This window comes from Calidris pugnax, unplaced genomic scaffold, assembly GCF_001431845.1.
Source record: "Calidris pugnax isolate Ruff unplaced genomic scaffold, ASM143184v1 scaffold273, whole genome shotgun sequence".
NCBI lineage: Eukaryota > Metazoa > Chordata > Aves > Charadriiformes > Scolopacidae > Calidris > Calidris pugnax.
This window is the reverse complement of record NW_015094508.1, coordinates 8,659,030-8,673,249: the sequence shown is the minus strand read 5'-3', so window position 1 is coordinate 8,673,249 and position 14,220 is coordinate 8,659,030. Positions and strand designations below refer to the sequence as shown.

Here is a 14,220-nt window from a genome sequence, read left to right as displayed (position 1 = left end):
TTCTGTTTGATTAAGTAAACAGGAAAAACCAGATGTAGCGAACAGTAATCTTTGCTACATAGTCTAATCTTCAAGGTTATAATGAATGATTTATTTAAGCCTTTTCTCAATAGATAAAAATAACCTAAGTCATAGTTGACCTTCTGGAAGCATGATGCTAGTTAAACAGTTCTATTCCTTCCCACTTGACTGGAAAGGGTATGGATGGATTTTCTGGGGTGTCATTTTAATTTTAAAAATTAAAATGGACAACTCTGGCGTAGTACCCAGCTGCTTCCTTGAAATTACTATGCAGAGGGAGAGCAGGGGAGGTTTGTGGAAAGGCATGGAGATGTTGTTGCAGGGGACAAGACAGAGAGCATTCTTTCTAGATGCTTTAAATTTCTGTTGAACTAATTAAAGAGGAGAAATCAATAGTCTTCTGGGTGAGGGGCCTGGCTTTGAAATAATTTGGTTTATTTTGATGAGACCTGAGATATTGACAGTGTTAAAAGTTAAAGGCCCAATTTTCAGTTTACAGTTCATGATTGTAACAGAGGCTAAATGCAGAATTTGGCTCTTCTGTTTCTGCCTTCCTTATTGTGATAAGTGAACTACTGCTATTTGAACTGCTTCAAATAATAGCAAGTCTGTTGATCTGAGTATCTGGGGCAACTTCGACACAACCGTAGGCAGGTGATAATGATACAATGTAATAGTCCAGTATGTCAATGAATTTAATATTAACTTAATCTAAAACAGAAAATAGTCTTTAATTATTAGTAATAATATCAACAACTGATGTTGGAGGCATGATTCAACTTTTCTGCCAGCAAAGGGCACACTCTGTCTTTACCTGCATTACTTTCAGAGTTCATGTAAAAATCTGGTTTTTCTTCAAGAACTTGGAATGGTCTTCCTTTTTTTCCTCCCAATTATGTGCATGTAGGTTATAATAAAAGTTAAGAGCATACACAGAACTTTTTCTTATCAGAAAAGGTAGATCTGTAGGCATGAGACCTGCATCAAAAGATTTTGTACCACTAGAAGACCAATGCCTAGTTTGAGATAAGGTTGTCCGTTGATTTTACTTGAGTCACAAAATTAGTCAGCAATGTACTAATTGTGGGTTGGGTTTCATGTTCATTAGCAATCCTAACCCTTGACTATTTCAGTAGGCGACCAAAGCTAACAAAATGAGACATTAACCACACTTCCACAAGTATGCCACCTACCAGCTTATCACAGATGCTAATAGTTGTAGTTTAAATAGGTTATCAGAAGCTGAAGCCTCAAAATAAATGGCGAGAGAATGCACCGATCTGGAAGGGAGAGAGTTACTTCATCATTTCATGAAAGCAGTTGGCTGCTTAGCTCACTAGTAGGTAGAGAGACTTGCCATCCCTGAGGTTTTTGTCTTCTGTCTCCTTGGGTTTTTTGTCTTCCCACAGTGCACTGTAAAAGTGAAATACGTGGTGGTAGTTTTGTAATTGTTTCCTTTTCCTCTGTCAAACGGTAGTTGGTAAGGCGTTCCTTAGCTTGCTGGTTAAAAGTTAGAAATGTTGTGTGTTACCAGATGCGTTTTTTGCTAGGGTCCTCAACTAATAGCTTATGCGCTGTAAAACCTGGTCTGGAGGCCAAACCACAGCATGCTAAATTCCAGTAACTTGCTTAATAAATCTAAATGACAAATTAGATTGTGTTTAACTGTATAATTTGTCCTCCTTCCTTAGATGGTTTGTTTTCTTTAATTTGTTTTGGAAGCTTTGCTTCCTTGATTGTGCAGTTTTGTTTTTTCCTTCTCCTCCTGCCTTTCCAAACTCTTCACTATCTATGTTTGTGGTCTTGTCTGCAAGGTTTTGATTTTGTGGGTGCATAGCATGAGTTTAGAAAAGAAAAATCTCGTATTGCATTACATTGTTCATCCCTGTGCATGTTAATAGAGGCTTGAATAACATGTTATGTGGTGACATACTATCTAGAATCTGATTGACAGTCAGAATAACTGTAGCTTGTTAAACTTCTGGGTGCTGCAGGTTAGAGGTGAATACTCCAAAGAAATTCTTGGCACTGGCAAGGAAGGCCTTGCTCATTCAAGGAGAAGTAGTGTGTGGCTTTAGCGGATGAAGTGGGTTCCTAAGTTGCTTTTTAAAGAAAATTGCATATTAATCTTACCTGCATTGTTTGAGGAGCAGCTGTGTGCTCTGAATGTGCTAACATTGGTTCACAGTCAGTAGCAGAACACACATCAGGCTCCCCCACCCACACGCACCTACCCGTAGGTATTCCAAGTGCTTCCTGTGCATGCAGCTCCCAGAAACCAGGGATACCAAGAAAATAGGGCTGGGGAACATCCATGATTTTTTTCTTCCCCTGCTTGAATTAACAGATATTTGTATTTCATAAATATTAAGAGTCGTGAACAACTTACACTGAAAATGATCTGTGCCTTTGGAAATCCATTTCTCCTCCCAGAAGCCTCAGCATTCTGCATCCCATGTCTGGAAAAAGGTGGTGTAGGTCTGTATGGAGGTATGGCAAGTCTTATCAGTCAGTTTAGATGATGGGGTGGACTAGTCAGGATCTATATATATAGACTTGATTTCATCAAGTAATAATTGTGAGAAGTGAATTAGGATCTAGCCTAGTATCAGTATGGAAAACCTGTGAATTATGAGTACCTGATTTCGTACCATATGCCCACTCGTTGTGTGGGTTTAAGCTGTGTGCCAGTGTTATCAAGGAAATTCTGATGTATCATGTGAGTGACCTTTGCATGACCTTTTTTTTTTTAACACTTTTAACTGTTATCACAATAGTTCCTTGGGATTACAGTCTGCATTTGAGACTTCACTGCAGTTGGCCCTGGACAGCAAGAAAAAAGATGCTTCCCTTGATGTTGGCTTCAGCAATGCAAGGGTGACTCACTTGTGATGTTGGTGGTTTTTTAGACTTCATCCTGGAACTCTTTCAACACTATGGTTTTAGTGGCTTTTTCTCTACTGCTTTGTCAGGAAATACTACGTCGTACTTCATTATTTTTGCTGGAATCCCGTGTAGTGCTCTGGTGACCAGAGGAAGTTGCTGAAAACATTTATCTTGCAAAATTTACAGTCCAGAATGAACTGAGCTCCTCCCAAAGTCCTACGTACTGACTCTTGTTTCTACACTCAGAAGCATATTTTTCTGTTTTTAATTGCACTTTATGAATAAAACAGAGTTCAGTGAACTGACTTTTGCAGTAATAGGCAAACATTTGTTAAAAAATTAAAGCAATACATTTTTTTTAAATGCTAAGAATTAAGTCATTGGGAATATTTAGTACACAAGTGGAAGAGTAGAACCATAGCCATAAAGAAAGGGTCTCCTTTACTTTGTGGGATTTTTCTAATGCCATTTTTCATTTGGCACAAGTGCAGCATTCATTTTTTTTTTTCTCCCATTTTTAAACAAAAGAAAATGATCTATTCCACAACTAGTAATGGAAATGGGAGTGGCAGTTTCCTCTTAGGCCAAGTATAACACTTCCTAATGGAAGGTCACTTTAGTTTCAAAATTATATTGGCTTGTGCTTTTGCTAAGGTTAAACTTGAACTGTTTGAGTGCGATCTTAAATATCTCAATCAGCTAAACGTTTTGTGTTGTTGGAATGACCTAAATACAGGCATCAGGAGTAAAAAGTATTTTAGACATCCTGTGCTGGCTTTTCCCAAACTGTAAGTATGTCTGTGGAAATCCAGACACACTCTTTTCAGGAAGTAGTCATTTTCTAATCTTTTTAGGATCTCTTCCCAAGTTTATATCAGTGGTTACTGTTGTCTTCCCTTTTAGGATTTTATCCACTTCCCATTAAAAATAAAAATGCAGTGGGAGTTAAATCAAACCCGAGAAAGCAGTTTTTCCTGATGATAAAGCAGTGTTATGAGTCAGTTATGATGTAGCTTTTAAAGGTTTTTCCTTTCACCGATTTCTGATGATGCTCTGTGCTGTTCTGTGGCCTATGTTAGTTGATTTCGGTTTGTCTTCAAAAAGCCATGTAGACAGTTGCTCTCCAGTTGAGAGTTGGGGCTTTTTTAGGAGTAGCTAGGCTCAGTCACTACACAATGATACCCATTTTAAGACTTACTGCCACTAATCATGCTTTATTTGTAAAAGCTGAGCAATGTTGAAACCTCACAGAGCCACTGTACAAATTAAATTGAAGATGAACCCTAATTTAAGATGAAGTGAAGGTGATGCAGACTATGTGACATAAACAAAGGATGTGTGGTTGCAGCAATAAAGAGTGTGAAAAGAGCAGAGATATGGTTGGACTGGTGGATGGAAATTACAAAACAAAGAGGATTAGTCCCAGTTCTTCTCTTCTCCCCTCCCCCCCCATAAATGAGCAGGTCTTGCTGGAATTTTTCTTCAGTCTCAATTTAATTTCTGTTACTTCTTTTCGGTGGAGACACAAAATTCTTAGTTGAAGGTAAGCCTTTAACTGTAGATGTGTAATATGAATAACTTCTTTTCTTAGCAATAAGAATGGAAATAGCAACTTTAAAAAATTACCATGTTGTATCTGTTTGACAGGCAAGGCGTCTTCTAAATTGCTTAAACAATTGATAGTCTCTAAATATTTACTCTCATGAATGTGAACACCATTTTTGGTTGTATTGCTTTAAGGATATTTTAAGGAAAGCAGGAGGTTTAATCTGAGCTTGTTTGGTTTTGTTGCACTTCCTCATTTGGAGTCACTTTACCATTTCTAATATTTACACTTATGGTATAGCAACTAAGCATAACTTCTCCCTGCAAATATTGGGATGCAAAAACTAAGTAGCAGTAAAAGCTGAAACGGCATCACCTTGCGAGGTAGATACCGTGGGCTATGGGATGAATCTCTGCTACCTGCTTCCTGCAGGAGGCATGCAAGGTTCTGCTCACCATAGTTGAGCAAATTCCTCCTCTAAAGCTAGGGACAAATGTAATAGCATGGATCCTCTGGAGACTGGTTGTAATCAGTCCTTGTTCTTAGGCTCCCTCAGTGTATTCCTAGGATTCAGGTTGTTGCAGACTGTTTGCACATCCTGCTATTTCAGTCTGTTCACTTTGCAAAAAACCAGGGCCTGTGAAGTTCACCAGCAGAGCGAAGATTTGTTTATAAGAATTTCAATGTAGATTACTGATATGTCTTAACCTCTTGTTTCCAGCTTTTGTTATGGCTAAGTATAAACTTGAGCCTCATGTTGGCCTGTACTTATATTCTATTCCAATTCACCTATAAGGATTTTAGTGTACATTAGCTGGACAGTCTGGACAGTGTGGTTAGTTTAAAGCTCAGTTATTTTGGAGCAGCAACTTCTAGCAACTTTCTTGAGTATTAATTAACCTTTTTTTCCTGTCTGACACAGTCACTGTGCGAGCCTCTGCTTCCTGGGCAGCGCTGGGCCCTGCATGGGAGCCAAGTTTCTTGGGGTAAACAATATATAGTTGTTTTGAGAACCAAGGACGTACCTTCGTTGTTGTCATATCATGTGGCAGATACCTTGCAGCAAGCAAGCTTTGAGACATCGTCTTTTTCTGTCGGGTTCTCACACCTTCATTTTGAATTTTCTTACAGTTTCTCTTCAGCACCAGTGTAGTTTTGATGACTCTGACTTCACACTTTTCCTGCAGCAAGCTGCTGTATGACAAATCCAGCCAGTTTCCCTCAGCTCAGCCTATTAAGTCTCCCTCAAAAGTTTGAGGCTTACTATATTCCATGCATTGTAAATCATAAAATGTTAGTTTGCCCGCGTTCTGCAAAGCTTAAGATTTTTTTCGGCATTCTTGATTTCTTTTTTAAATACTTATCACATGATCTCTGGGGGTATATTACTAGAAGAATTGTCATGTATATGAATAAACCTCCTCTCTGCTTGTGTCTCACCATAAACTGTACTTTTCTACCCATCAGCTTCACGGTTTCCAGGTTCGCATTGAGATTTCTTTTTTGGTTTGTTTACTGGTGCTCTGACAATATGTTGTACTGAGAGAGGAGCTGTTGAACTCTTAGCATAGGGGTGCAAAGTTTAAAATAAACTTATGCCCTTTTAAAACAAACAAACAAAGCAAACAAAAAACCGCCAACGAACCACAAAACCAACAAAACGGCTTGGGTGCATACCTGATGGAGGGTGGCCTGCAACTGTGCTAGTTGTCTTGACCTGACAGGAGTCAGTCAGGATTCACCCTTAGAGCGAATGCTCGGCACTGTGTTAAGCCTTTAATTGAAGAAGCTCGTCTGCTGCTTCTCTGGTTTTGCTTTGTAGCCATAAGCATCATTTGCCATAGCATCCTAGGTCACAATTTGAACATCACTGTGCTGGAGGTGTTATTCTAAGTTACAGCTGTATGGAATGCATGTTTTTAACATAACTCTAATTTACACCAAGATGTTGCTGCTTTTGCTTTGCCCACAAAGCTAATGCTACAAACACCTAGGAATATCCATATTAAATGAGTTGGAGTGCAGGCAGCTTTCGGGTTTTGTGGAGATGTGATCTGAGGCTGTGAGCAGTGCTGGTGAGAATGTCATTCTGCAGTTTGTATGGTATTCCTGTGTGGTGGGTTGCAAATTGTTTAACCACAGGGGTAGCACTGAAACCTTAAGGGGACCCTTGAGGCCATGCTCATGGGGTGTATGTTTTGTTCGGTGCTTCCACCTCCAGACAGTATGAGCTGCTACAGTTTGCATCTGTCTTAAAACAGACCAGATCTTCTGTGGCAGTTGTGCAGGGCAAGGCATTTTGCTGTGTTACTTACTGTTTGAAGAGCTTCTCGCTCTCTTTAGCAAAGAGTGGTCTAGATGGATGTATCCCATCCACGGTCACCCACGATCCCTGCTTGGAAAGCAGTGATAAGTGGCTGCTTTTGAGCAGCAGAGATGTGATCAAGCTTGGCTTGAAAGGTTAGTGGAGGCATTTGTCTAACAAATATTATCAGCTGAATAGTTCTGAAACTTGAAGGTTTGGGCTGCTGAAGGAAGTCCTGGAAGATTTTTTTTTTTTAAATGCAATGGTTCAGTTCACAGTGTTTAGTCAAATAAATCTTGCTGTTGGAGTCGCTGGTGCTGTCACCGTTAACAGCGTGCACGTTCTTGGACGTGTGCCAGCAGTAGTGAACTTTCAAGCTGCCAGTGGAGCGCGTGTGTGGAGTTAACTTAATGCTACTGCCACTCTCTTGCTAGCAAAAGTCCCAAAATACCAAATAATGGCTGTTGCCTTTACAAAATAAGTTGTGGAACCAGGATGTTTGTGGCTGGTCTGCTGTTAGTGTTTGGGTGCAGTGATAATGCCAATTCTATTCTAATTGGCACTGCTCTCAAAACTTTTGCTCTTCTATACCCTGTGCATTCATTACATACAGTAAATATTTTATGTGCTGCTCTAGTTAATGAATCTTTTTTTTTCCCCCACTGTTACCTTTGTATTGGCATGTTTAAAGTACTATGGGTAAGTATTTTGCATTTTAAATCAATGTTTTCTCTGGTTTATAAATAGGCTGTTAATGTTAGCTCCAGGCTGAGTGGTGGCATGAAAAGTTTTGACTTCATAATAATTTCAAAGGTTGTTGTTGATCTTTTAGAGTGTTCCAAAGTTCAGACAGAATTGAATGTAGGATACTGCTTTGCCATCTTAAAGGAAAACCACTTCTTAAAAGAGAAAATTTGAATGAGGTAAACATGGTTTAGACTTTTGCTTGTCTTGGGAAAAAAAATGCAACCACTGATCTAAGTTATGAAAAAATAGCTAATGGGCATAGTTGGAAACTACTTTTCATAAGCATTTCTTGTTGTTGTTGTTTGGTAGGCAAGATGAAGCGGAGGTGTTTTCGGCTTTACACAGTGATTATGTGTTTGCCGAGTAATATAGTAGTCTGACTAAATCTCAGCTGGTAGGCCTGTAAGTTAATTTAAATGACTGTAAAAGATAGGGGGAGGTTACCTGAGTAGGTCTTGCATGCTGAAGACTCCCCAGGTCCCAGAACAAGCTCTTCCTTCCCACCCCCCCCATAAGTAACCTCATGTACTTCTCTCTTTTTCTGTGAACATAAATGTGAATGCATTTCCCTAACTAGGAGTATATATGTGGTTCTTGTAAATTATTTGGAAAAGGGTGAGTGGATCAATATTAAGGAACACATCCATTTTCCAAATACAGTTGCTAGCATGTTTCCTAATTTTAGGATAATGTGTGTCATGGATAAGGCATGCATAGAGTTCTTGAAAGGTGCATGGCAGAAAGCTATTCAAAAGCACCATTTTTTAATCTTTAAGTTATTTCTGTAATCCAGTTCTGACAATTTTATATTTTCCATAAAGGATAAACAATATCTAACAGTGATGTATGGTTGCATTTCAGTCAAAGCCTGGAATTGCAAGTATGAACTTAAAGGGCTTATTTTTTTTAACCACTGGAATTCTTTACAGCACAGGGTGTTTTTTTTTAATATTTTCAATGCAGATTTGCATTTTTAATACATTTTGTTAAAGTCTTATTATTGTACATTCATAAGAATAACCTGCTTTTTTAAAGTTGATAATGTTTGTTTTGATATCAAGTTGTTGGTATTTTTGAAAAGGCAACTAAAAAGTTTGACAGAATTATTTTTTCAGATAAAGTTTACTCCATAATAACTTGCTGTGTTGTTGCCTGAATCACAAATGGATGCAGCTCCCCTTGAATGAGAGGTTTTTTCTTTAATTTCATTTTTTTCCCCTGTGTCTACAGAACAATCTCAGAATTTTGAATTCTAAATTACTAAGAGAAAAGAAACCAAGGATCTAAAACTTTAAATTGAATTACTATTTATAGTTAATTTAGAAGTTGTATTGTACTCTTACTTCCTTGAACTGCAACAATGATCTCAGCATAATTCCACTCCCCACCCCCACCTAGCATTTTACATGGCTGCTTGTTCTGACAGTTTTTGTTCATTTTGTTCTGTATTTTTCTAAAAATGCGTCTTTGGACTTGGGTGTATTGGGGAAGATGCTTTGTAATACCAGGTGACAGTAGAAATTAATTAAGCTTGTGAGATACTGTTGGGCATGCTTACTTAGTGCTGTAACTCTGCTGCTTATCCATTTGGAGTAATGGAACTCACTACTACAAAACTTGTTTTTGACTTGAGTAAGTGAAAGCCGACCTGCTGCTGCTTCTCTGCATGCCACTGTCATTTCTCCTCTATAGAGCCTTACAGTTGGGAGGCTTTTTGTTTTATTCTAATGTATTTATTTTTTTGACAAGCTTATAGAGTTGTGCTGGCAAGTACTTACATTGTAGTAATGTGAATTTTCACTTATCAGGCAGCTTTACATCCCAGAATGTTTTTAGTTAATGGATCAGGCGCTGTCAAACAGATTTTGGCAAAAATTGCTTTGTAAAATTCACTGACTTCTTAATGCTTCCCTCCTGATGGCACTTTGGCAGAGTCCCCTTCCAAAAGTACAGCATTTGAAAACAGTCTGGGTTTTTTTTTTTTGGCTGTTAAATAATTTTGGGGATATATTTGAGGTGAGTGTTTAACAGAAGCAAAATCACTTTATGAAAAAGCTTCATTTGATACATCGTCTTAATGTTCCAGCTGCTTTTCTCCATGCATTTTTGCAGAACGCAAAGCCTCTGTGCATTGGGAATGTCAGCAAAGCTTGAATTACCGGTCATGTGCCGGTTTGAAAACAGTAAAACATTTTGAACTGCCGCAGCTGAAGGGAAAAGGTGGAATATGCCTGCTCTATAAATAGCTTCTGTAGTGAACACAGGCTTTTCTGCCTGCAACTCTTTTGTTGTCTTTAAATAGTAATGAATGAGCTTTTCAGTTTAAAAGTGAAACATTAGTGTTCTCGGGGTGTTTTTTTAGAATGGATAAATATTTGCAGCAAAGGTTTGTAGCTTTGAGTAAAAGGAATTTTCCCTCTGAAGGGAAGCACCTATTTGGAGTGAGTGCTTGCAGCTTTTAGTTGTCTGTTTCTTTGGGTCTGTTAGTGAAATGCCATTATCTTCGAGTCTCCACAGAGGTGATTGCTTTTGCCTTCTTCCAGGGGCATTTAACATCTCTCTTCTCAGCAGGCTATAAATCGCTGCTGGTGAAAGCTTTCTAGCAAAGCACAGTGCACCAATTTTTTACCTGCCACTAACTTTTCATACTTTTTTTGGAGAATATTAGATGGTTAGGTTAAAAAAGATTAAGGCTATGTCTGCAGGAGAGGAGCATCCCTACCTGTTGAGTACCCTCCAGTGTTGGAGGCAGTGGAGAAGGTGGCATTTGATGTCTGGTGGGTTGAATTATAACAGCCCTACTAGGGCTTCTAAGCTGAAATTTCCTGAATTGTTTTCCCTGGTGCATTGAAACCTTTTTAAAAGTCCTATTTACTAATAACAATTTCTTTCTTAAAAACACAAACAGAAAAATAGAAGGAAAACAATGTTTCATAATTACCAGGCATAACACCACTGCGGCAGAGTTAATACAGAGCTTGTACATTTTAGCCTACAGGGGCAGCTGATGTTTTTATTTAAACTCTCTGTAATTTTAGAAGGGTAGGTTAGGTAACTTGACTGTATTATTGCTGTCATTGTTTAGGCCAGGGTCTGTGTTCATAAATGTTGTTGCTTGTACTGTGAATTGTTAAAAAATCTCAGTGGAGAGGGAGGGGGAGCCATGCTTGTGTCTGAACAGGCAGGCCTGTTGTTAACTCTAAATATTTCTGGAGGCATTCATCTCTCTAGGAAGATGTTTAGTTTTTGGTATGCTTGAAGTATATACTGACAAATTAGAAGTTATAATATTGTTAGAAAATCTTTGATTGGGCCTTTCTCTGATAGAATTAATAGGCATTCAGGTACTTAGTGAGGGTAGGAAGGGGTGGGGATCAGGCTGTTTCACTGTTCAAGTGTTAGACTTTTCCTCAGCTCATATATGAGAAAGGATTTTCTGTATGCTTCATAGGAAAGTAGTGTTAAAAGAAAAATATCGAAAAGAAAAATCTTCAGTGCAGTTTCTTTGAGACCACCAGTTCAGCTTTCACTTACTGGGAATTAACCTCAAATAGAGCTGACTGGGTTTTAACAAAGTCTCTCTCTTTGAGAGAACGCGCTTACAGGTACATGCCATGACAATTTAAACACAAGGAAAGGCAGTGGGAGGAGCTCAGGATGCGAGGGGCAATTCCACTCCCCAGGTTCCTATCAGTGCACTCTGCAGTTTACAGCCTCTTCAGCCTCGACTCTCAACTACTTTAGCTGGTAAACATCCTCTGGCAAAGTCGAGGTTAGTGTCTGCATATGACCTTCTTCAGGGCAGAGTATCCGAGTACTGCAGTTGAACGTAATCCAGACAACGATGCTGACTGCACAGCCTGCTCTGAAACATACAGTGTAAACAAATGGAAAAAATGAGAGAGTTTCTTCTGTGTTTCCTGTAACTTGAGGAGCTTTTAAAAAACAGTTGGGGATGCAGCGTTTTGCTCTGGATCTGTGTATATATGTCTCTCTTTCCCCACCTAATTTTCCTGTGATACTGCTTCCTACAATACGCTTTTCTTGTATCTCAAGAATATGAAATCAGTTTTGGACTTTGAGGGACTGGTTTAACACCTTGTAGTGTCCATCCCAGATTTTATATGCACTATCTGTTCAAGTCTAATACTGTCATGACGTAAGAAATATAGTTGTATTGCCCTGTATCTATGCCTCCGACTTTATCCTTGAGCCAGAATTAATGTCATGCTTACGTAAAATCCAAAAGAAATCCCCAAATTCTGCTAGTCAGTGATAGAGTATTGAGAGCCAAACCTGAGCAAACAGAGGTGGGTTTAGGTCAGATCTTCAGAGTTTAAGACCTTGGTTCAACAGGGTGCTGTGTCGACTAGTGGCATCTTTGTTTGCTGAAGCAAATGTTTTACAGTATAGCCTTACTACTTACAATACAAGAAAACCTAGCTTTCTTGCTTTGTGCTTTATTATGCTGAATGGAAAACAGGACCCTAATGCAGACTTCTGGAACATTGCACTCTGGTCTTACTAAGTATTATAAATCTGATATCCTGTGTATTGCTAACTGCCGCAGTTTTCGTCTTCAAAGAGCTACACGAACACAGCTGTCCTACTGGGGTGAACCGGAGCTTTAACATGAGCTCAGTGGTGGGAGAGGTGAAAGCAAAGGGGTTAAGTGACTTGTGTCAGTGAGTCGGTGGCAGAGCTGAGAGTAGGACCTGGGTTCGTGCCACTAGAGTGCACTACTTCCCTCTTACTTAGTGAGAGAATGGTTAAATTTGCTGGTAGGTGCTGCAGGCTCTCTGGTGAGGCGTTTGGAAAATTGCTGCCAACTTGCTGAGTTACTGGCAGTGTCACATTGGTCTTAATTGGATGCAGCTCTCTTCTGCAGCTGTCATTTACCAAATAAGTGTTTTTCTTAATTTCAAGCTTGTATAAACCTTGTGATGGCAAGTTTTACAATGGCAAAGGGAGCTTGCAAATTAGCTTTTTAACCCCCCTTTGATTTTACTGGAGGTGAAAACGGTATGTATTAAAGAAAGGGTTAACCATATTTGTAACTAAAGCAAGTCCTTAAGGTATATCATATCTCAGAAATAGATGATGACATTTATTTTATTAACAAAATGTTCTTGATAATGATATATAGTATTTTATTTACACTATTAACTTTTTTCCCCTGCACAGGTTTCCACTTGAGTGGCACAGTGACAGAGCCTGCAATGCAATCGGAGCCAGAAACTGTTTGCAATGTAGCTATCAGCTTTGATCGTTGCAAGATTACCTCAGTGACCTGTAGCTGTGGAAACAAGGACATATTTTATTGTGCCCACGTTGTGGCACTCTCTTTATACCGGATCCGCAAGCCAGATCAGGTCAAACTGCATCTTCCCATTTCAGAGACACTCTTTCAAATGAACAGAGACCAACTACAAAAATTTGTACAGTATTTGATCACAGTGCACCACACAGAAGTTTTGCCAACTGCTCAAAAATTAGCAGATGAAATTCTTTCTCAGAATTCAGAAATCAATCAAGTCCATGGTGAGTTTGATACTTGTTATTCCTTTTGCTTCGTTCTCTCTTCAGTTTTGAGCTTTTTTGTGGCATTCAGGAGAGTGACCTGCTGAGGTCCTTTCCAGCTGGAATTGTTCTGTGTTTCTATGTTGTTTATGAGAAAGGATTCTGTTATTGAACCTTTGCTTTAAGATGTTTAGAAAGCAGTACTTTTTGGCAAAAAGAGAAGAATTCATAAGCAATAAGCTTCATGTGTCCAGCACCGCTAACATGTGGCCTGATCTGCTTCATGCTTGTATTTTCCAGCTACAAAAAAGTGAGTAGCAGTGTTCTTTGGTTTAGCCATATTGCTTAAAGGAACTATCTTCCCAATTTACCAATGGCATCTTTTTGAACTTACTGAACTTTCTCATTTTGAACTAATGTTCTGACATCTTGATTGTGTAACTTTATTTTAATGGCAAAGCATAAAAGCAAGTAGGTGTTACTGGTTTTTATCATTCATTAAATATACTTTTATTAACCTTTGGGATTTGCTTTCTGTATGAAGTCAGGAGAAATAAAAAACCTGTGTTTCAATGCCCTTTTCCTGTTTGTGCTGCAGCAGCCTATAGCATCAGCAAAGGTCTTGATCTTTCTTGCTCTTTCTGCTGTACCTGGTTTTAATGGCTCTCAGTTTCTTGTACTGAACATCTTATGTTTGTTAAAGGGTGCTGGGTGTGACTTGAGGCTTCTGAGGTAGTTTTTCTATGGATCCTGCTGAACTGAAAGTGGGTAATTGTGGGTTGAGCCAACCCAGCTAGTTTATTAGAGTCCTGTGTTCCTGTAAGGTCACCTGATAGAGGTGTCCTCTAAGGTGACCAGACCGTAAATGTAAGAGCAGCTTAGAGGGGAAGAATAAGTTATCTAAATATCTAAAAATACCTTTTTTGCTTGTTTGTTTGTTCATTGACAGGAACCGTTCTTGTGTGTTAGCTATTTAAAAGTGATGACCACTATTCCAAAGAATTTATAATACAAACACAACCAAGCTGCCTAATGTTAGGGAAAGAAAAACACGTGTGTGTTAAATACAGTGTAGGGAGAACAAAAGGGAGTCTTTCCAATAACAGGACTCGTCTGCAGCCTAGCTGCTCTCCTTAGGGTCTGGTGACCCTGGCGAGTACAGGCAGGCGGTGCTGCAAGAAGGTGAATTTCAGGA

General features: G+C 39.0%; 1 protein-coding gene across 1 annotated transcript in view; it reads left to right on the top strand.

The window, feature by feature from the left end:
* Positions 1–12,694: 12,694 nt before the first annotated feature.
* Positions 12,695–14,220, top strand: part of ZSWIM6 (zinc finger, SWIM-type containing 6) — a 54,275-nt gene continuing 52,749 nt past the window's right edge. Inside the window, exon 1 of the mRNA XM_014965076.1 lies at positions 12,695–13,046. Coding sequence (XP_014820562.1) covers positions 12,725–13,046 — 322 coding nt within the window. The 5' untranslated portion in view covers positions 12,695–12,724. The remainder of the gene's footprint in view (positions 13,047–14,220) is intronic.